Below are 23079 nucleotides of genomic sequence, written 5' to 3' on the forward strand. Positions count from 1 at the left end.
TGCTGCCAACTCACAGCAATGACTCTCACCCCTAGATGAAGCCATTAACCATAGGATCCCACAGAGCAGTGGAAGAGAAACTTAACACCAGTGAAAGGGTCAGACGCTAGAGAGCTTTTGTACATGTCATTTTACCTGCATGTAATTTGAGCAGCAAGTGTCAGTATGGAACTAGACTGCTAATAATTTTTCATTAGACTTTTATGACTTTATTAAGAAAAAAAAAGGGGGAAAAAAATAAAAGACCTCATATAAGCTATGTTTTTGCCCACACTAGGAATGTAACAGCTTGGTGGGAGTTCAAACTACCTACTCTGTAACTTGGATGCCACAAATTGGTAATTAGACTCTCCTAAATAAAAACATGACATTTACTCTTCATTAATTAGGGCAGTCTTTTTGTTGAATCTATATGCACCCTGAATGCAGTAGTCTAGTTGTGATCATAAGTTTTAAAAGCATAATCTTCTTAGGAAGTATCTTTAGATATGGCACGTGCATTTCTTGAGATTCCCTAATTTCTTGCATGAACTTTTCAAAGTTTTATTGAAATTCATCTGTAATATTCGTGGAACATCTTTGGCTTGTTTAGATACTTTCTAATAAGCAGGTGATTCTTACCTATGCTCTTTTAGCCTTTGCTTCGATTTGTACAACTGTAGGAACATTTGTAGATTTGCAAACTGTCTGCACTATCCGCTTTCTGGTAGGTATACATAGTAATGCATTGATGACTAGATGCTGATCACAGTAGTCATGGGATGTAACCTCAGTTTTGGCATATACCTCTTTAATGTGTTACCATTTCTCCTAAACATTTATTTTCTTTCACAGAATTTATATTTCTGTTCCTCTAACATTCACCACAGGTGTTCGGGCTCTTTCAGCAGTGATTCAATGGTTATGTTGTTATCACATTCTTCTGCTGATTTGTCTTTGCCTTCCTCTTCAACTAGCTAAACAAAAATATGATCTAGTTACAGCTTTGTACCACTTTGCCATTAAGATGTTGTTGTATTTCATAATGAAAAACATCAGGAAATAAAGCACTGTTGAATTTAAAGGCGTGTTTGCCAAAGGCAGTACTGAATGTACACAAATCTTTTTTCACCAAAATAAGTACGAGAATTCTAGTGATGCATCAAGTATAGAAAAATAATTGTTGCCATCTGAGTCTCAAAAAATTTCATCTGTTGTAAGCAACGTAATTTTTACATGCCTGTATTTCATTATCAGGGCTCTGTGGCTGACTGCAGGTGTTGTAAAGTGAGTTCAGTACACTGGCTCTCTCAGCTTTGCCTCTTCTCATGTACTCGTCATCTCCATCTTCTTTATTCTTCCTGGAGAGAGGATAACTTCTCTACACACAGGCTTCAAGAGATGGCTAAGCTTTTTTAACTTTGCTCTCTGTTCTATTCCTCCTCGTCCATTCTCAAATTATTCTATGGTTTCTTTTGTTCTCTGTTTCTCCATTAACACTTTTTCTTGATAGAACCTAGGATCTGGAAGCTTTTTAACCCCAAAGCCATATACCACTGAGAAATTACATCTTCTGATTTCACCTATTACCACACAGTTCACTTGTTACTTTTACTAGAATCAGTGTTGCAGATGTCTTGGGTTTGGATTTATGTCTGGACTAAAAAATAACATGTTTGCATTTGTCAAGCTACATGCTCATTAATTTTCTTCTGTAGCATTGTCTGTTATCTTAGGAATAATGCCTCTGTAGCAACAGTATTGTGTTTATCATGGAATCATAAAATTGTAGAATAACCAGGTTGGAAGATCATCTTTGAATTTTCTTTACACTACCCTTTTTTTTTGCAAATCCTTACAAGTTATGAAATCCACTACAATTCTCATATTGTTCTTGAAGTACACATTGTTTATTTTCACAGCTGTATTTTTTACATTATAGGTAGTTTCATGTGTTGTAGTGGTGAAATTTATCTCTGAAATGTACACAATCCCTTCTGCAGGTTTCTCTTCTGTTTTTCTTGGATATTCTATTATTTCAGTTTTATGAGGACACTTTATTCATCAATCTGGATTGTGTGATTTTATTTGCTGTGCAAACTTCATTTGTTCTTTGAAGTTCCTTCCAGTAATTTTATTCAAGCATATTGGCTGGGGTTCCAGCCAAAAACTATTTCTCTGTCAGCACACATCCTGTTAAAATTTGAAGGCTGCTTTCTCATCCAGAGATAATTCATAATTTTTCTTGGTCTTTATGTTCTTATCACTCATGCGCTTCACTTTTGCAGAGGTCGGTGCTCCTCAAATTTCTGCTATCGAGTTTTATAATTCATTTTCCCTGCTTTGGCCAACTGGAAATTATAAAACACAGCAGGTGTTACAAAATATCTGTTATCTTTTATGAGAGTGGGTTATGGAGCCATGCATCAGGTTAAGGGCAGGTGGACTTAAGAACTGTGTGACAGACTTGCTGTGAGGCAGTAAATGAGAATGAAGAAAGCCTAAAACCCATAGTGTGAGGGGACCTGAGTTTGGATGTGGAATACAGTACTGTCTGCCTTGAGAGATGCAGGGAATTAGCATGCTGAAGGGAGTGGAACAGGATCAGAACAAGGGGGCAATTGTCTGTGGGGTGTGGTGTACGTTTTCTCTGTGCTGAACCCACAGTGGAGTTAAATATCATCACCATGCAGTAAATTAGAATCTGAGAATGAGTATACTAACCAGAGAATCAGTATTAAGAGAGATTGCCATCACTGAAGCCCAGGGAATCTCTCCTATTCATTTTATAAATCAGATCTGATGAGGTACCAGGTTTGTTGGGGTATTTTTTCCTAAGATTCCGTATCTGAAACTTGTCCCTGGTGATGCCGTGCTGGCTGCCTCAAATCACTTCCCTGTCGTCTGTGTGCCTTAATATAGCTTCTAGGAGGATCTGTTCCATGCCTTTCCCAGGCATAGATGTTCCCAGGCCGACAGGTCGGTAGTTCCCAGGTTCATCCTTCCTACCCTTTTTTTTAAATGGGTGCAAGTGTTCTATTTATCCAGTTACCAGGGACTTCTCCTGACTGCCCTGACTTTTCAAATATCATGGGAGAGTGGCTTGGCAACTACATCAGTCAATTCCCCCAGGACTCTGGAATGCATCTCATTGGGTCCTATAGACTTACATGGTCTCTCAGATGGTCACAAATCTGATCTTCTCTTACAGCACGAGGCACTTTGCTCCCCTAGTCCCTGCCTTGTAGTCCATCCACTTGAGATCTGTAGAAAAAGAGATTATAGACAGAGTGAAGACAGAAGCAAAAAGTTTTTGAGTAATTCAGCCTTCTTCTCATCTCTTGTTACCAGTTTGCTAGACTTGTTCATCTGGGGGGAAGGGGGGGGTGGGGAGTGCGCTTTCTTTGACCTTCTTTTTCTGACTGACATACCTATAGAAGCCACAATTATTATTATTCTTTGCATACCTTGCCAAGTTCAGCTGCAGCTGTGCCTTGGCCTTTGACCCCATCCCTATACAACGAGGCAGCATTCCTATGATTTTCCCAGGATACTTGTCCCTGCTTTCACTGCCTGCTCATCTCCTTCTTGACCTTTAGTTTGATCGTAGAATCATAGAATCATAGAATCATAGAATCATAGAATAACCAGGTTGGAAGAGACCCACCGGATCATCGAGTCTCAACTCAGCCATGCTGATCTCTCTTGCCTTCCTGTCCTGATTTGTTGCAACTTGGGGTGTTGAGAGCTCTTGCACTTTATGGAAAGCATCCTAAGTATCCTTAAAGATCTGACAGCTCTGTTATGCACCCATGTGGCAGTTTCTCAAGCATGTTAACTAATTCCTTAAATGCCTGGAGTTTTGCTTTTCTAAAATTCTTGACTTTACTCTTCACCTGACCCATTTTCCTCAGGACTGTGAACTCCACTCATGCATGATCACTGCAGCCCATGCTACTTCCAGTGTTGATGTCACTGGTGTCCATTTGCATTGATGATCATCAGGACCAGTGTCACATCCCCTCTGGCAGGGCTGTTTATTACCTGGCTCAAGTTATCCTCAATGCATTGCAGGAATCTTCTGGATTGCCTACAGCTCACTGTGCTGTAGATGTTGGGGTGGGTATCTATTACTGTTTTAGTTTGAATCAGAAACCCAGTTTGAAGGAGAGATTCTTGATCATTTTCAGTGACAGAGCTGTTAATCACACCAAGCAGAGATCACAGGCCATGAAATGGAATCCTCTCCTACAAAGCTAAACCTAAGCTGGGTTCCTGGAAGTCTTTCTCATTTCTATTAGGAAATTCATGCAGCCAGGCTACAACTAGCAGGAAGCAAAACATACTGATGGGCTAAAGAAGGGGTTGTGCTGTAGTCCTAAACAGAAGTATTGTGGATATCTGTGGCACTAACCATTTCATTGTGCAGTTGAGCTGTGCTACTTGCTAATGAAGACTTACAAAGACATTGCACAACTTCACATGCTCCCAGGAGAGCCCATTCAGCCGTACGCATGGAAAGCTAGATTACCTGCCAGTAGACCAGTGTCTCCTCAACACTGAGAGTTGTCTGCTGTTTTCTTGTTAGATGCCTGATACCTGACATGTAGAATCATAGAATCACCAGGTTGGGAAAGACCCACTGGATCATCGAGTTAAACCATTCCTATCAAACACTAAACGTAAGGCTACATTCAGTCCTAAAATAATCAGTCATATTCACTGGCTTTTGGAAACAAAGCTTGGTACAATGCTCACATGGTCTGTGAGGTCTTAGTCTTCCATTCTTTTCTGTACGAGGTTTAAGTTTCTCTCTATCAACACATACACATTTATAATAACAGAAGCATCTTCTGATGATTTGCCCTCTTGTAGGACAAGTACTGTGTGAAAATTCAATCCCTAACCCCATGCATTCCACCAAAATCCCTGTCATTAGATATCTTCAGAATTAAATGTTGAGGATCTCATGGCCCTAGCCTTCTGTTTTTAACAGCTTTAGACATGATTGCTAAGTAGTGACATAAAGCACGTGCTAAACTGAGGATGAAGGTTGTAAAATTATGTGTTTTAAGAATTCCTGAATTTGTTGAGAAAATTAAAAAAAATGTTGTTACTTCTGTTACCCCTATGCAAGCATATAACTAACATTCTGTACAACAGGTCTGCGTTATAAAATCATGCTACTTGTCTCAGCTGTGCGAAGTCCTCATTAAAATAATAGGCCAAATATTATTTTTGACTTTTTCTACATTTGAAAAAAAAAAAGTGATTTACGTTTTTGACAAGGTTTGTTGTTAGTCTCCCTCTGAAAGATAGCTTTGGGGCTTTCTGGTGTTTCTTTTAAGAATCTTAAAAAAATCAATATGAATTAACTTTCAGCAGTTACTGGGATGTTACTTTATTACTATTAAAACTTAATTCTGTTGAAATACTTCTTATCAAATCATTCCAAAAGCCACAATCAAATGGGTTTTTTCCAGAAGAACGAAAAGTACTGCAACATCTCATGACAGACTTATATTATGCTCTGGTTCTTATGGACATTTCAATTATATTTCAGTGATAAACTAAAATGCCAAAGATAACTGTATAGTAAGATAAAAAGATTCTACCATCTGTGCTGCTTATCTTAATTTTTAGGTTTCTTTTGAAAATGTCTTTTTAAATTGAAATCATGGGCTATATTTATTGAGTTAGGATTTTGTTATCATCTGCAAAATGTTGATGTATCGTGGAGTCAGATCTAGGGCTTTAGAACTGAAAGATGGAACCATTGTGTGTTCTGTGAAAAACCAGAAAGTCCTTGGGGGTGTATTGTCTAGTATGAATAAAAAGAACTGCATTATATACTAGCATATTGTTTTAAACATAGCATCGTGCAAATATTTTTGTGTTAAGAAATGGTTTAAATTAGACAAGGCTGAACTAAGTGAAGTTAATGCTTATGAAGTCATGCTTATGAAGTTTTCTTATAAAGAAGCTGAGTAAAGAAGCTAAGTAAAGAAACTACATAAATAAAAATTTGAATCGTTACAATTTTTATGTCTTAGTTGTCTAAATATTTGTGAAGTATTATTTTAGTATAAACTGAGAAGCTATAACCACTTAGCAAATTTTAAGGAGATTATTTTACTTATTATGATTGTGTTTTCCATCTATATAATTAGAATATACTTACATATTTTCTTGAAAATTACATTTCACGGAATATTTTTTAAGATTGACTTTTTAGCTCATCATTTCTTCAGCCTTCTTGCTATCTTGTGTAGAGATGACAATTTTTTCATCATGTTACCATTGCCTATATCATTAACATGATCATTGCTTTATATTTTTGCTTTTTATGCAGAGATAGCTACTGTGAACATGTATTACAATTTACATTCACTATCTCAAACCCTTGTATATGAAAGTACATTGATGTTTCAGAACATTACTCTAACATGAAGCAGGATTATCGGGCTTATTTTATAGATGGAAAACTGGGACCCAAAGATTGTAAAGATAAACCTAAAGGAGGCAAATCACCATCTTAACCAGTGTACTCTAGAATCATAGAATCATAGAATAACCAAGTTGGAAGAGACCCACCGGATCATCGAGTCCAACCATTCCTATCAAACACTAAACCATGTCCCTTAGCACCTCGTCCACCCGTGCCTTAAACCCCTCCAGGGAAAGTGAATCAACCACCTCCCTGGGCAGCCTCTGCCAGTGCCCAATGACCCTTTCTGTGAAAAATTTTTTCCTAATGTCCAGCCTAAATCTCCCCTGGCGGAGCTTGAGGCCATTCCCTCTTGTCCTGTCTCCTGTCACTAGATTGTATAGATACCATATATCAGAAGTAGGACTGAAATTCAGACTTATGACTTGGGTGGAAGTAGTAGGGTGTACTTTCCTTTAGCGATACCATGTTGTACAGCCTACAGATTTTCATAAAATAAAGACTTTAAAGAATGATGGCAGTTGTTGAAGTGCTCCGGAATGGTTAAGTGGATCTTTAATTTATTTTTTTTGTGGACAGCTAAGAATCAGACAGATTAATGCAACTCCTGCATTATGGATTTTATATTTCAGTATTCGGTACTGGAGTATTCAGCAATTTTCACTCCGCTGATTAAAATCTGTTGTAGATAATAATTATGCTGGTTTTATTATTTGAAGACTTGAAACTGATTCTTAATTCGTTAAGTGGCTTGTACTAGACTTTTATTTCTCAAGGATTTAGAAGTCTGCTTATATTATGTCCTTCTGTTTTATTATCTGTAAATGCCAAATCAATGCAAAATTAGTAGATTCACGGTTCTAAAAAAAAAACCCACCTTTTTTTCATAGGAGGAAGAACTAAGGAAAAGTGGAGAAGCCAAATATGCACACTTGAGTGATGAGCTTCACGTATTAATTGAAGTGTTTGCTCCACCTGGGGAGGCGTATTCTCGTATGAGTCATGCCTTGGAAGAAATAAAAAAATTCCTCGTTCCTGTAAGTGGCTTACAGCATTCTTCTGTGGCTGGTTATGGTTTCGCTGCTTTGCATTTGTGCCTTCTTTAAGCACCCTTAAGCTCAAGAGAAAAAAAAATATTCTGCTGAACATTCATCTTTCACTCTTTTGTCTCAGGGAGATGACAAACAGCCCATTAACTGTCACAGTTGTTCCCCTGATGTATTTTCTAGTTGTTTTATTATTTCCATTTGTCATTGTTTTCTGCTCTCCTTTTTAGGTTTTTGGAGGGAAGAGTGATTTGCTGTTTTCTCTTGTAGCAGAATTTAGTCATTACCATGACAGTACACTTGCAAGATTTTTTAATATTTGTTTGTACATACATTTTTGTGTATAAGTCAAGATTAATCTAAATATCTTGCTAATTTAGTTAATTAATTTCTTGTGGAGCAAACAGCATGAACAAAACATTCCTCAGACATTCCAGCTCAGGCAGCCAGTTATGACGCAGACCACAATTTAGGAATCCTTCATAAGCTAGGAGAATGCAGAAACATATTCTCGATCTGGAAACCTTTTCAGTTTGATTTATGCTAAATATATATCACTTTCTGAAATATTTACCTTTTTTTCTATTGATTTTCCAACAAACACTCTGAAATTGATTGTCTTCACATTAATACCATATTCTATGATATTTTCATACTTAAAATTTGTCCTAGACTTTAAATATATGCATACTAAATACTAAGTAAACTTTGCTTTGTATAGTAGTAGAATTATGTGAGTTATCATCTAAGATCTGTCCTAAGATTATTTAGAACTCTAAAAGTGTTCAGAACTTGCATTCCTTAAATATATATTCATATATATAAAATGAGAGCTTATTCCTATTTGTGATTAAAAAAAAGAAATGTAATGACTGTTCATATCTCTCGATAATAACAGAATGATTCAATAATGCCTTTTTGTTATGAGTAGTATAAAGCTCAGATAATAGATAGTCAGATGAAGTACATGCACATTTTCATGGTAGAACTTAAACCTTTTATTTGTTTGAGGCTCTTGGCAGGAGGAAAGGAGAATATATTATATGTACAATATTTAAGTACAGAATTTAAAATGTTCAAAACTTTTAGAGTAACTAGACTCTTTTTTTAAGAATAGAAAATAACTCAAAATTATTAAAATTAAACAGGTGGATATTTGATTTCAACTAAAAAGTTTATTGGCACCAAGTGTGTGCCCTTAAGTAATCTACATTTTAAACAAGTTGACTTTATTCCCTATCATACTTCCAGTCTGGGAAGACAGGTAATAAAATACTATTTTAAATGCTGGGAAATAACCATGAGACAAGAAATCATTTTTTTCATGGTTTCTAACTCTGCGGTGAACATACAATAAGAGGGACAAATTAGGTCAGTGTCATAATGCTGGCAACAAAACCTGGAATGACATTTTGGCTGCAAGTTAATGGCGAGGATCTGCCAAGCCATTATACTGCAAATTTATAGTTAAGGTTCCTGAAAATATCAGGAGTGTTATAACTAAAAATGGTAACAGAGCCAATTACAAAGGTTGCCGATATCTTTCCTTTGAATAATCCTATTTTCACTTGTTTATGCCTTGGTAAAACTTTGATTTATTTCTATAAAGGGTTCCTGTTTATCATTGCCTATCTATGTCCTCTTCGTTTTGTGAAAGAGATACCTTGTTATAGTGTGATGCAGTGATGATGGTACCCGTAACTGTGCCCCCCTAGATTTTTAACATCCGTTACATATTCTGTCCTGTCTGGGAAAATCCATTCTGGGTGAATAAAGGAGAGCAAGCAGTGTGTGAAGAGAGTGGTGTTAAAATTTGTGGCATTTAAGTCTTGCAAATACTTAGCATCTGCACAAGCATATATTTTGTGTGACACATTATTTATTGATAAGAATTATATGTATTTTCCAGCACAAGTATTAAAGCTAAATTGGAGGAAATAGAAAAACAGGTTCTTTGCTACAAGATTTTGAACTTGGCAATAATCACGTCAGACAAGTAACAACTGTACTTCATGACTTGTTTGTTAGTTTTATCCCCTCTGCTTCATTTCAGATTTACAACAATTTACAAAGCAATTATTAACTGGCTGGTTACAACATGTGTCAAGGGGTTTACACTCAAAAAGCTTGCACTAGATAATTTCCTTTTTGTTCCCTATTTACAGTCTCTCTTGAATTTGTTTTATGATGTTTTGTTGTTTATAAGACCTAATTTATTGCAGCAGTGAATACTGGAATTGCATGACAGAGATTAAAGCAGTAGAACCTAATAGTTTTATTTATATCAAATCAAGGATGTAATAAACTATTCAAATTAGTTTCCACATTCCTTATGAATTTTGTGAAGCTTAAGTGAAATATTGCCCTCAGAAATTATACTGATTGTTTGTGTCAGTAAGATGGAAGCACATTTTTATACTTTATCCAGGTTTTAATGAGACTTAATTTTAAAATGCATGCCCAGAGAATGTAATAATAGAAAAAGAGAAAAAATGTAAAATAGAACTGAGAAAAAAAGTTTATTAACTGAAGCAAAATTTTAATGAACAAATGCTTTTGATTTAAATGTGGTTACTTGTTTTTCACTTTTGACCTTGTCAAGCAAAATTGTTACTAATGAAGATTTTACCTCCAAGCTGGAGGTAGAAACCAGCTACTGCTCTTTATGCTGGCTGTTCCACATGTTAACACGTTTCAAAGCTGCAGGCAGCTCAGCCTCAGGTGCTGCTCTGGGATCTCTCCAACAGGTATCTCGGTGAATGATTGAATTCCCAATGTGTGCAGCCTTTGGTAGTTCACCAGCTGACCAAGATGCTTCATTTACTATTTGCTGCCTTTGGGACCTTGTGAACTAGTGGATAAGATACATTTTTGCAACTGACTTTGCTATTTCTTCTGTGACATTTATGCAGAATTTTGGCTTTTGGGGGTCTTATATGAAATTGTGCTCCATTTTATTCTGAAGTTTACTCTCAGTATGAAAATTTGAATATAATAGAAATGTGACAGGTCAAAAGATCCATGATTAAGTAAATGGGGTTACTACCTCAGAGTTTTGCAACACAACTGCCTTCTCCAATTTTTTTTTTTGACAGCCTACTAGAAATAAAGACCAAAACGTACTTGTCTAAGTCTAGGTTTTAGAGTAAAAATCAATTTTTAAACTGATGTTAAAATAATATGATTTATTCAGTATTAACTATGTGGAAAATAGAAACAGTAGGGACAATTAGAAGGAGGACACATGTTTTGCAGATTCACTTCTGCGTTCTACATAGATTCAATAAAATCCATAGATATATAACTGTCAGCCCCGAACAGCCAGACTTAACCCTGGTAAGGAACCTAAGGCTGATGTTAAGTCTCAAAGCCTCAGAATGGGATGAAGGGTCAATGAACTAGAAGGGGAGAGGTTTAAAATTGTCGAAGGGGGGGTGGAAATGGCTTAGAAGCTTTTATTTTCTGCTGATTTTAAAAGATTCATAGCTATTAAATGCTGTGATACTTCCTTCGCTATTAAAGAGCAATGAAATTCTACATCACTTATCAGATACATCATCCAAACATACAAAAAATGTTTTTTGAACAAGCTATTATTTCTATATAGCAAGGGGCTGTGCTTTGTAACACTTGCAAAACCTTTTTGTGATAAACATTTTTATCCCTGTAAGCACAGCATTTTTATTTGACATGGTCAGCATCTCTTGGGACGAGGAGGGAAGCAGATACTGATCATTTAATGTGTGAGTGCTGCGTAATAGGCAGCTATTATGTAGAGGGCAGGTTGCAGCTGCAGTGACACAACTGCTTTAAAAAGATTGTTTACAAGTGCGAGGTCAGATGATCAGAAATTGAATCAATTTCCACTTTAAGAGATGCTCTTCAAGTTATTTGCATACATTTTCCTAGCCACTTGTGTCTGCTTTAAATTTAGATATATCAGCAACACTCACAGGCCAGGAATAAACACACAGTCATTTAATGTAGTCCAGTTGATGGGTGATAGCTTGGATGACTGGACTGGATACCTCAGTATTTTCTGAAGGTGTTAATCAGGTCAGATCACACCAGATTCCATTATTAGGAATTAGTGCAATGAGGTAGAAAGTGAATGCAGGTCATAGAATAACCACGTTGGAAGACACCCACTGGATCATCGAGTCCAACCATTCCTATCAAACACTAAACCATGCCCCTCAGCACCTCGTCCACCCGTGCCTTAAACACCTCCAGGGAAGGTGACTCAACCACCTCCCTGGGCAGCCTGTTCCAGTGCCCAATGACCCTTTCTGTGAAAATCTTTTCCTTAATGTTCAGTCTAAACCTCCCCTGGCGGAGCTTGAGGCCATTCCCTCTTGTCCTGTCCCCTGTCACTTGGGAGAAGAGGCCAGCACCCTCCTCTCCACAACCTCCTTTCAGGTAGTTATAGAGAGCAATGAGGTCTCCTCTTCTCCAGGCTAAGCACCCCCAGCTCTCTCAGCTGCTCCTAGTAAAGCCTGTTCTCCAGCCCCTTCACCAGCTTTGTTGCTCTTCTCTGGACTCGCTTCAGAGCCTCAACATCCTTCTTGTGGTGAGGGGCCCAGAACTGAACACAGGATTCGAGGAGCGGTCTCACCAGTGCCGAGTACAGAGGGAGGATAACCTCCCTGGACCTGCTGGTCACGCCGTTTCTGATCCAAGCCAAGATGCCATTGGCCTTCTTGGCCACCTGGGCCACTGCTGGCTCATGTTCAGTCACTGTCAATCAACACCCCCAGGTCCTTCTCCTCCAGGCAGCTTTCTAGACAGACTTCTCCTAGTCTGTAGCACTGCATAGGGTTGTTGTGCCCCAAATGCAGGACCCGGCATTTGGCCTTGTTAAACCTCATGCCATTGGACTCTGCCCAGCGGTCCAGCCTGTTCAGATCCCTTTGCAGAGCCTCCCGACCCTCCAGCAGATCGACACTTCCACCCAGCTTAGTGTCGTCCGCAAACTTGCTAAGGGTGCACTCGATGCCTTCATCCAGGTCATTGATAAAGAATCAGGGTACAATGTCCGAGACTTGCTTGAGGATGCCTAAATTTTCTACTGAATAGTTAATTTGAATCCTTTTAACTCACCTTGGTTGGTACAATTGCCTGAAATAATTTTCTTATCAGTACATTAAGAAGAGAATTATTCTCACTAATCCAGCTTCTAGCATCAGCTCTTTAATCTTCCTATCTAAATATGGAAAATTATTGAGGAAAAAAAGCCTTTCAGTGAAAAAAAAGTTGCTAATTTAATAATGGAGGTTAGTCACACCAGAAGTTGTTACGAGGAAAATGAGATTTGGGGGGAATTGAAACCAAATTTTGATACCAGTTTGTTTTCATGGGACCAATTACAAGATCGTAGAGAGACCCTTGAACGTCTTTCTCTAGCTAGTGTTTAAAAAGAAATTTTTGTACTTCAAACGTATCTTTGCTGTATGCATACTCAGTCCTATATACTACAAACCAAAGGTAGTAATGATATGTTATGCCATATTGTGCGGACTATATAGTAGTATATACAGCACACAGGAACAATTTTTTGGTCAAAACAAAATTTTGACTGTTTTATAACAAGTATATGTAGGTACATGACATTTATTTCCCAGGTTTTTAATTAATAATCTGGATTTCTTCTGTGCTGTGGTATAATATGAAATCTCTATTTGCATACCATTTGAAACCAATTCAAACAAGTTTTGTAATCTTACTTTTGTTTCTAAATAGGTTGTGCTATTTAAGAGTTTTTTTGGTCTTTTTGTCATGTTTCAAAGATATCTCAACAGGCAAAATATTTCCATAACTATGATGGTGAGCAGCCACGCAGTTCCATTACTAATAATTGGCATTTTTTATTCCTGTCACCGTAAATAATGTATACTTGCACATTCAGAAAAGGTACCTGCAGTAATAAGTAATTATTACAGTAATTATTGAAAAACTGTGATAAGGATATTATTTGAGCAGCTATTTCCATTGTGCTAGGTTCTGTTTTTCCCAGCATGCAACATCTTTGGCAATTTCCCACACAAGTTTTGATGATCAAGGAAAAAAATCTCAGGGACTCTGTTGAGGCCTGAAATGTCATAGCAGTTCACCTCTTCACATCTGTATGTTACTTATCAAATCAAATTATTATAACTATGGGCAAACGTACTCAAGAGTCCATAATTTGTTGTTGGATGTTCTTGGCTTTATAATCATAAACTGTGGAGCTCTCCTCAGCCACTGTACTGGCCAGTCGAGCAGCTGTGGTTGTGTAGTTTAGATATGCTAGAGACATATTTAGTCTCTGAAAGCAATCTCTTGGTGATCTCTCTCTGACACACAAAGGAATCAATGGAAAAGGCACAGCCCTATTGCCAGAGCCAGCCCTTTGTTTTGCCTTTCAGATTAACTGGGGGCATTAACCTGATTGGGTATTTTACTCTGAAGACTAATCTGAGTGTACTATTGAGACGTGGCTGTAGTTTAAAGAAATATTTACAACTTGCTTGCTGAGTCTCTATTGCTTGCTGAGTTTCTAGCAGTTTTATAGGTTTGTCTTGCTTGTCTTCCTCTTGCTAGGTGTAGGTGTTTCATGAGTGACAGATGCAAGCAGTGATTTGGGTGCAGGTGATAGAAGTCATGCAGAAAAATTTGAATCCTATACTGCTGCTTCTGATTTCTTAGCAGCAGGTCTGTACTATGTAGCAAGAAGTTGGCTATGATAACACAGATCAGACTGTACAAACCTTTTGCCTCACGGGGACCACCAGACCCTCTTGCACATCTGGCATTTCATTTAAGAGTTCTGTGTCTGAGTACAGATTTGACCAGTCTCATCAATGGCAATAAAGGTTGGGGATCTGACCTAGTGAAGAGATTGCAACTTTCATAGTCTGAAAGTTAAATTCCGTATGCTTCTATATGAAAGTAGGCATAAGTAGTTTATCTAAATTAATTGTTTTTCATGCTAAGAATTACATAATAATGACAAAAAAAGAAAAATATATGTAAGATGTTATGTATTTTCATCATACATACTACGCTCATTTTTTCGTTCTCAACCATCCTTATGAGGAAAGAAAATGTCAGCATTGGGATTGCAAGCATAAGAGAGGAAGCAAGGCGATAAGAGTTATATATTTTTGTTCTTTCAGGGAACTGATTTGTGGCTTAGCTAGGTAACTTTATCTCTGTGTCACTTCTTTCAGCAAAATGACAATGGAATTTTTGAGTTTTAGCTCAGTTGTGGAAGTAGACTCAAATAACAAGTTTCTTTTCCTGATTTAATTAAAATTGAAAAGCACACTGGAAATAATACCTGGGCAGTGTGTAGGAGTTTTGAGTTTGTTTGGGTTTTTTTGTTTCCTTGCGTTTTTTTTTCACAGAATCATAGAATCATAGAATAACCAGAGAGAAGAAGAGACCCACCAGATAGTCGAGTCCAGCCATTCCTATCAAACACTAAACCATGCCCCTCAGCACCTCGTCCACCCGTGCCTTAAACACCTCCAGGGAAGGTGAATCAACCACCTCCCTGGGCAGCCTCTGCCAGTGCCCAAGGACCCTTTCCATGAAAAATTTTTTCCTAATGTCCAGCCTAAACCTCCCCTGGCGGAGCTTGAGGCCATTCCCTCTTGTCCTGTCCCCCGTCACTTGGGAGAAGAGGCCAGCACCCTCCTCTCCACAACCTCCTTTCAGGTAATTATAGAGAGCAATGAGGTATCCCCTCAGCCTTCTCTTCTCCATTTTGTTTAAATAAAAAAAGAGGGAGAGAGAAGGCTTTGATGGCATTTTGAAACTTCTTGTCTATTTTTTTTAATGCTGCAAAGGCCAGTGTAGCCAAGTCTGATAATGCCCAACTAGCTCGCTAAGGAAAGCAGAAAAGAAAAGGTACAACTACAGAGTAATCTTTCCTCTTCCTTTGTGCTCTTTCACCTTCCGACAGTCAAAAGTTTAATCTTTTCAAGGCTGCATCCAGACCATCTTGCCTTATACTTTGTGGTAGATATTTCTTCTCTTCTCTGAGCTTGTCCTATGCTTTTTTGAACCTCACTTCAGTTTTTGGCCTCTGAAAAACACCAGGTGGCAATGAGTTTAGCTGTTCAGTTATGCACCGTGTGTAAAAACAAAACCAAAACCACAGAAACCTGCTTCCTCTTGTTTGTTTTAAAGTTGCTGCCTGACACGTTCAGATTGCTCTCTTCTTCACTCATGGTTAAAAGCAATGGATAATCTTACACCAGTCCTCACTGTTGCGCTGCCCTGGATTAGTTTCTTTTCGAAGTCCCACATATTTTCTTGTACAGAGGCAGAGGTAGCTCTGATTATCCGTGTGACATACCTCTGACTACCCTTTTAACATCTTTCAGAATACTCCTTCGCTTACCCCTCTTTTTGTTTTTGTTGGAATGGGATGGCCAGGACAGCACAGAGTAGCCTCATCTCAGTAGTTGAGAAGCTGATGGAATGGATCTTATGTTATTTTATGGTTTAATGTCTTTTTGGCTTTTTTTTTTCCTAGTGCTATCAACCATTCTTCCCACATACACTGATTTGATCTTTCCTGAATGGCATTTGTAAAAAATCCAGGTCATCTTTCTTGAACAATAATAACTAATTTTGATCTATTTACTTTCTTTATTTTTATGGTTAACAATACTTAAGCTTAATTATTTGCCTATGCATTATTTTGCATTTATCAATGCTAAGGTTTTTTTCTGCCAGTTATATTTCTAATAATTCAGTATAATGAGATCTTTCAGAAATTCTTTGCAGTAACCTTTAGATTTTATTGCCCTGAATAAATCTAAATGAAATGCTGTCACTTCACTATTTAGGTTTCTTTATTTTTTATTATAGTTCAAAAATATGAGCAAACCAGATTTTTTTAATCACTACAAACTCTTCCCCTCAGAAAACAGAAAATTATAAAAACAGCCCAACTATTTTTAATACTCTCTTTCCTATAACCAAAGAAAGAATTATTAATCAATGAGGTGCTCTGTCTTTTGACAGCTTTTGCTGTGGCTGATGAGTTTTGATCTCTATTCATGGAGATCTTTAAAAAACGATGTCTCATTTGCACTGTGTCATGCCATATGACATAAACCAGTTCAAAAAATATCTGTATGAAAGATAAATATACATTCATCCCCAGGCAGGACTTCTACGTGACCAGTGACAACAGCTTGAATACCTTAATATTGTGCAAACGTGAGAAGGTTTCAGTAAGTAAAAGATATATATGTATATAATCCTGATGCTTCAAAAGGTTTAAAGTGTCCTAATGGCAGAGAATAATATGGCAAAACTTCATAAGCCTGAGATATTTTTAAAAGAAAAAATAAGTTAAAATATCAAGTTGGGGAAAAATAAGGTTTTTGTTGGTTGACTACGAGAACAGGCTTCTACAGGAAAAGCAATAACTTTAGTTTAATATGGTTTTAGTTCAGCCTCAGTGATGAAAGAATGGTAAGAACTTATAAACAATCACTGTATGAAAATCCAGTAAAGATGCACAAGATGGATTAATAGCAATTAAATTTATAAAATAAAAATTATATTTAATTGAATAGAAGGAATATGAGGAATATTTAAAAAATGGGTGGATGAGGTGCTGAGGGGCATGTTTAGTGACTGATAGGAATGGTTGGACTTGATGATCCAATGGGTCCTTTCCAACCTAGTGATTCTATGATTCTATTATAATATGTGGCCAGCAATGCAACGATAATGCAAATGAGTTCAAGGAACATTAGAAATAAAAGTAATCCACAAAAAGATATGAATTTCAATACCTGGAGTTGGTAACTTTATCAATTAATGATGCAGGAAAAGCAGAATGCTTCCATTAATATCCTTTGTGTAGCTGAAAAAAATGTAGTTGTATTTTAGTGAAATTGTGCAATACTTTGCAATTAGTAGTAAAGTAATATTAGTTGTAATAAAACCTGCTTAGAAAAGTCAGGAAAAGGGAGAAAGCTTCATAGTGTGCTGGACTGAGAGCAGTTCTGTGAGCAGCATTGCTAATGAAAGCTAATTTCTAATGACTTTTTTGTCTCGTGTTTGGATTTTGGGAGGTCAGGCAATGTGTGTTCTCGGACTGAAACATTCATGTATTCCAGACATTTGCAACTTCATTCAGTTGTGTCTTTTTTTTGGTTGACCTTGTGTGAACATTTGCTCTTCAGCAAGGGCACCAACAGCATCTTTCTCACTCTTCTGGATGAGCAATTTCATGAGGCTGCAAAGGATTGACTGTTTTAGGACTACAGGACATCTGCCAGATACAGCTGGAGCTGACCAGTGGGTCAAAAGTTAATTAGGTTGGCATGACAAACAGTGAAATAGAAATGTGGCCTGTGAAAGACAAACTTATGGTAACAGCATGACTTTATGGTGATTATGCAGTGACCAGTGTGACAACAGTCCTTCACTGAACAGTTGGGAAAGAATGCAACTTATAAAAGAATTGAGCAATGAATCTAATCATTGCTTTAATGTTTTTTATGACTTGATAAAAACAAACTTGTCAACAAATAAGATTTCACATTCAATGCAAAAGTTTGCTGATAAAATTAATTGTGTGTGACACCTGATATTCCTGTACAAATCACTTGTACAATGTAAGGGACGGGGCTCAGAACTTCTTAAGAAGAAAATTTCCCTAAATAGGTGTGTCTGTAACAATTTTCATAAGGAGCTGGTATGTGAAAATTCTTTGTCTGTCAAACCTGGTTTGTGTATCATATTTTGAAGATGGAGATTTACAACTTGATATTTTGTTTATAATGGATACTTATGACAGAGTTAGCCTGTGCAGGCCAGTGCAAGAAGGAACTGAAAACGATGTGAAGTCTTTATTTTTCAGAATTTCCCTTTTGATTGTTTCTTCACTTTTATAAATTGTGTTAAAATTCAAAAGTAAAATTTTGAACAGTATTGGACCCTGTGATAGGGCCAGTATTGGCCCTATGATTAGGGTTAAATGAATAAACATATACTGTCTGGGAACTGTCAGTGGGACAACTGTCAGGGAAACATAAGCAGAAAGTGATTTTTTCCAACCAGTGAGGGCTTTAAAACATCACAGAGAACTTTGAAAAGAAAAAGAAGTGTCACTTTTTGAGTGACAGTTAATATCTGTTCATTGTTTCCATTATTTTCTTTATATTATTACTTCTAAGGAAAAGAATAAATAGTACTTTAGGAAATAGTACATTAGGAAAAAATTTTTCACAGAAAGGGTCATTGGGCACTGGAACAAGCTGCCCAGGGAGGTGGTTGAAAGAATAAATAGTACTTTAGGAAATAGTACATTAGGAAAAAAATTTTCACAGAAAGGGTCATTGGGCACTGGAACAGGCTGCCCAGGGAGGGGGTTGAGTCACCTTCCCTGGAGGTGTTTAAGGCACGGGTGGACGAGGTGCTAAGGGACATGGTTTAGTGTTTGATAGGAATGGTTGGACTCGATGATCCGGTGGGTCTCTTCCAACCTGGTTGTTCTATGATTCTATGATTCTATGATTCTACTTTGTCCTATAGGCACTATTTCTGAGTTGTTTTGACCTGCTTACAAGTCCCTAACCAGTAGGATTTCCTTCGATGCCAAACACACCGGGACCACAACAGTCGGGAAAAAGCACTCAAGAGGTGTAAAACAACAGAAGCTACTGCAGGTTCAGAAAACCAGAGCTATTATATCAGGGCAGGGCTAATAAAATCCCCTCAATGTCAAAAAGGGCAATTATATATGTAAAACGATGCAGAGTTACACAAGAGGCTGGCATAATCTCTGTCCAGTCATTACCCTTGCACGGATTGGTTGAAAATTGGTAAAAGGAACCAATGTTAAATTAAACAAAGATTTTGCTCCAATTTTAATTGAGATTTCTTTTCTGCCTATAAACACATCAGAAAGACAGATTGTGCCTTGGGTGTTGGCTGGTCTATACTTTTCTGCATTATCTCGCTTTGAGAAGCACTTAATAGATCTACGTCAGTCTTTAAAATGAACTGCATCCAGGGTAGGAACCTTTATACAAAATTGAAAGCAGATGCAGTTAAAACCAAGTGATACAGAGGTCTGAAAAATATTTGTGCAGCTGGGATCCCGGTAAGTCTGCTTCACTACAGCATCTTCAATGTGGTACAGTAATTCATGGCATAAAGTGGTATGAGTCCCTGATACATTATTGCATACCTGCATGAGAATGAGGTTTAACCATCTCCATCTGTCTCCCAAACAGTGTGAATCTGTTGCAGTATGTGTAAAGAGATCTCTGTTTTAATTCAGTTAATCAGTCTACACTCAGAGTTCTACTTTCTGCATGGACAGAAATCATATTTTCTGCCACAACGTAGAAGCCCGTTTTGCTTTGTAGTGCATCGTGTATTGCCATATCACTTAGAACAATAATTTCTCCTGTGTCACATATCAGTCTAAACAGCTGTCTGAGCCATATCCTTATTATTAAAATGATGAGCAAATCAAATCTGAACATATTTAATTTTCTGCCAAATCCTAGCCCATTTTTATGTAATTTATTGTATGCAGGGGCCATAGTCAAAGGCTGTTTATACAATATATCAATTAAATCTTGACTTCAGCCCTTCAAGCAGTTGTGAGCTAGAATTGATCTTCTGTAGGCCAGAAGGAACACAGAATCTATACTGAGGTTTTGTAGATTATTATAATGTATGTATTGTGTTCTGTATAATGTTACACTGTATAATGTTCTGTGTAATGCTGTACTTTTTAGGAAATATATTACTATAACATGGTATATTCTGTTAGGCTGTCATATTTCATCCCGCTACCTTTATACTGAGACTCTTATACTACCCTTATACGACCAGATTTAGTCATGCATCCTGCTCTCAGGTCACCCAGCTGCTCTGCCAACAAGAACTCTGCTGCTGCTGCCTGGCACCCACAGAAGGTGTGCAAGTCTACCTGAATGAGCAGCTGAGGACTTTTATTTATGGAAAAATCAATCTTTCCAACCAGTCTGGTCACAGACCAAGAATCAGGAAGGGAGGGGGAATCCTTTTTCGTTACTCAGCCTGGCAGTTTTCCTTCTGGATAACGGAGTGAAGCATTATGTGATGCACCTGAGAGGTTTCTCCTTACTGCCATAAACTGGTAGGTGTCCTGTCTTTAAGGCCTCCAGGTTTCTTGTGTCTCACAAGTATCTCTAGGGCAAATAGTTCCAAGGGTAGAAAAGAATGCATCTGCCCAGTGTTGTGCAGGGGTCAGAAAATCTTCTGGATCCCGAAGTGATTTACCCTCATCTTCTTCAGGCATGTATTGAGCATAATGGGAATAATCTAGGCGCTTCTGTGTCCCCAGAACTTCTGAAGAGAAAATCAAGGGAGAATTTATAGATTCACAGATTTTGAAAGTAGGAAGTACGTCTCTTCCCTTAGAGCCCCAGCCTACACAGGCGGTAGTATTTCTCCTGAAAACTATACTAAATATATGTTTTGGAAAGTTATCAAATCTCACTTCAAGTGCTTCAGATGATCTAGAGTTCATCATCTGCCTGCTTAGCTTTAATTACCCTTACTGGTAGGAAATTATGTCGATTTTCAAGGTTGATGATTTTTTTGCCCCTAAATTCAGTTTCCAGTCAGTAGTTATGTTCCTTTGCAATGTTAAAAAGCACTTCTTCCTCCTTCCAGTTATTGGTTATCCTTTTGGGTCTCCAGAGAAAGAGAATGTCAAAGAAATCAGATGTTTCCCCAAATGAGCTCCACAGTAAACGGGCTATTGTAATTAAACATCATTTCATAGGGCTTTTTGTTTCCTATTTGACTCTTTTCTCATGTCACCTCTTGAATCTTGAAGTCAGAATCTTGAACCCTAGTAGTGAGAAAAGCAATGTAGATTTGTGATAGTAATTTAACTTTCAATTTTTTTCCACCCACTACTTTACAAAGCAGTACCAAAAAAGAGTTGATATAATTGTCTTTACAACTTCATCTAGAAATATAACTCTGTTTGACCTACTTTTTGGAGTGGAATGGTGGAGAATTGAAGGGAGTTACTCATATTATGTTTCAAAATGCCTGTATGTTGCCCTTAATTGTACTGATCACTGTCATTTCACTGATCTCTTTTGCTTCCATTATCAGTCAACTATGTTGAAGAATTACTTGTCCATTCCTCTTACCATCATTTTTAAGTTGGTTTTGTTCTGAAATAGGTATTTAACCTAAATAGCTTATTGCCTAGAGCTTCCTTATTAATATCTGTGGCATTTGGGTTATGTGGGTAGCCTGCAGAAAGCTCTTCAACAGCTCCCAGCTTTCAATAGCATTTCTGGCTGGGCACTCATTCGTATTCCCAGAGAAGTGTTTCAAGAACAACTCAAGTTTCAAAAAGGTGACCCTTTAAAGACATTCAGTGTATTCTGGATACAAAACTACAGAAAACATATCAAGATCAGCATGAACCTAAACATCAACTAATTTTCAAGTTCAGCCTACGCTATCAGGATAGTTTCATTGCTGACTTGCCTTGTATTAAACTCAGAATTTTCTTTAAGCAAACCTGTTCTTTAACCTAGCAGAGCTGCACACACCTGCACACCCAAATGCATTGGCTCCTACAAGACACAAAATCACACGAGTTAGTCTGGGCTCTTCCCACTATTTTGTGCTCCGGAGAACAAAATATTAAGAGCCTGCAGACTTAGCCACTGCAAATGCATTAATTCTTCTGAGTTAGTTCTTCATCAACTATCCACTCCAGAGTGGATCTATTGATAACCTGGGCGTACCTACATAAAATTAAGTATTTATAATTATGCACTTAAAAAACACCAGTGTAATTATCTCTGCAAGATAATGACAGAAAACTAATTTTAAAATTAATCACCAAGTTCATGGCCAAAATTTGCCCCAGGAAACAATAATGATGAATCTGATATGCAAGCAGTTGTAGGAGGATGGTGCAAAATAAGATGCAATAATTTCGGCAGATTTAGCCATTGGAAAGACAAGATAATTTCTTCTGGAGTGATGGAAAGTTTGCAAGTTGGAAGGCAGAATGTGAGGATCTCAGAGCTAGTGGCTTTTTGTGCCCAACTGTAGCCACCATCCTGCAGGAAAGACAAATTTAAGGTGTTCTCATTCTGTCCTGTTCAAGCTGGACAGTACTATATCTCTGACAGCGAGATCTGAGAGGGCAAAGGAAAAATTATGCCAGAGTTATGCTGAAGCTGTAGCCTGGTAAAAATGGCACAATTCTACAGAAAGAATTCCTGGCTTAGGGTCTCTGTTCCCAGGAATGTTTCTGCATTTTTTGTGATGAGACTTAAGTAAAAGCTCTATATGCAATCCATGTATTGAGGAGAAGAGCCTGTGACTTTCTTCTCACAGTGATGTATTTTCATAATTTAGAAATAATATGACTTTGACCTTACTATGCAAACTGATGGTTTTATAATAACATCTATCTTATGGTAGGATTTTTTTTTTTAAATCTAGCCACCAAAATAGTAGAAAAAAATCTCAAAACACTAATGCTAAAAGTTTAAAACAAAGGTGGAGAATAAATGTTTTCTATGTCAAAGGAGAGAGTTGGAATGAGCTTGCCCTTCA

The 23079-nt window shown here is 37.5% G+C and overlaps 1 protein-coding gene across 4 annotated transcripts in view; it reads left to right on the top strand.

Moving 5' to 3' along the window:
• Positions 1-23079, top strand: part of KHDRBS2 (KH RNA binding domain containing, signal transduction associated 2) — a 358444-nt gene that overhangs the window by 180557 nt on the left and 154808 nt on the right. For all 4 annotated transcript variants that reach the window (XR_011336927.1, XR_011336928.1, XR_011336926.1 and 1 more), the window contains exon 4: positions 7318-7464. Coding sequence is in view for 1 of the 4 variants with exons in the window: in XM_069851484.1 (XP_069707585.1) it covers positions 7318-7464 (147 nt within the window). In the remaining 3 variants the exon portion in view is untranslated. The remainder of the gene's footprint in view (positions 1-7317; positions 7465-23079) is intronic.

This window comes from Phaenicophaeus curvirostris, chromosome 2 (assembly GCF_032191515.1).
Source record: "Phaenicophaeus curvirostris isolate KB17595 chromosome 2, BPBGC_Pcur_1.0, whole genome shotgun sequence".
Classification (NCBI taxonomy): Eukaryota; Metazoa; Chordata; class Aves; order Cuculiformes; family Cuculidae; genus Phaenicophaeus; species Phaenicophaeus curvirostris.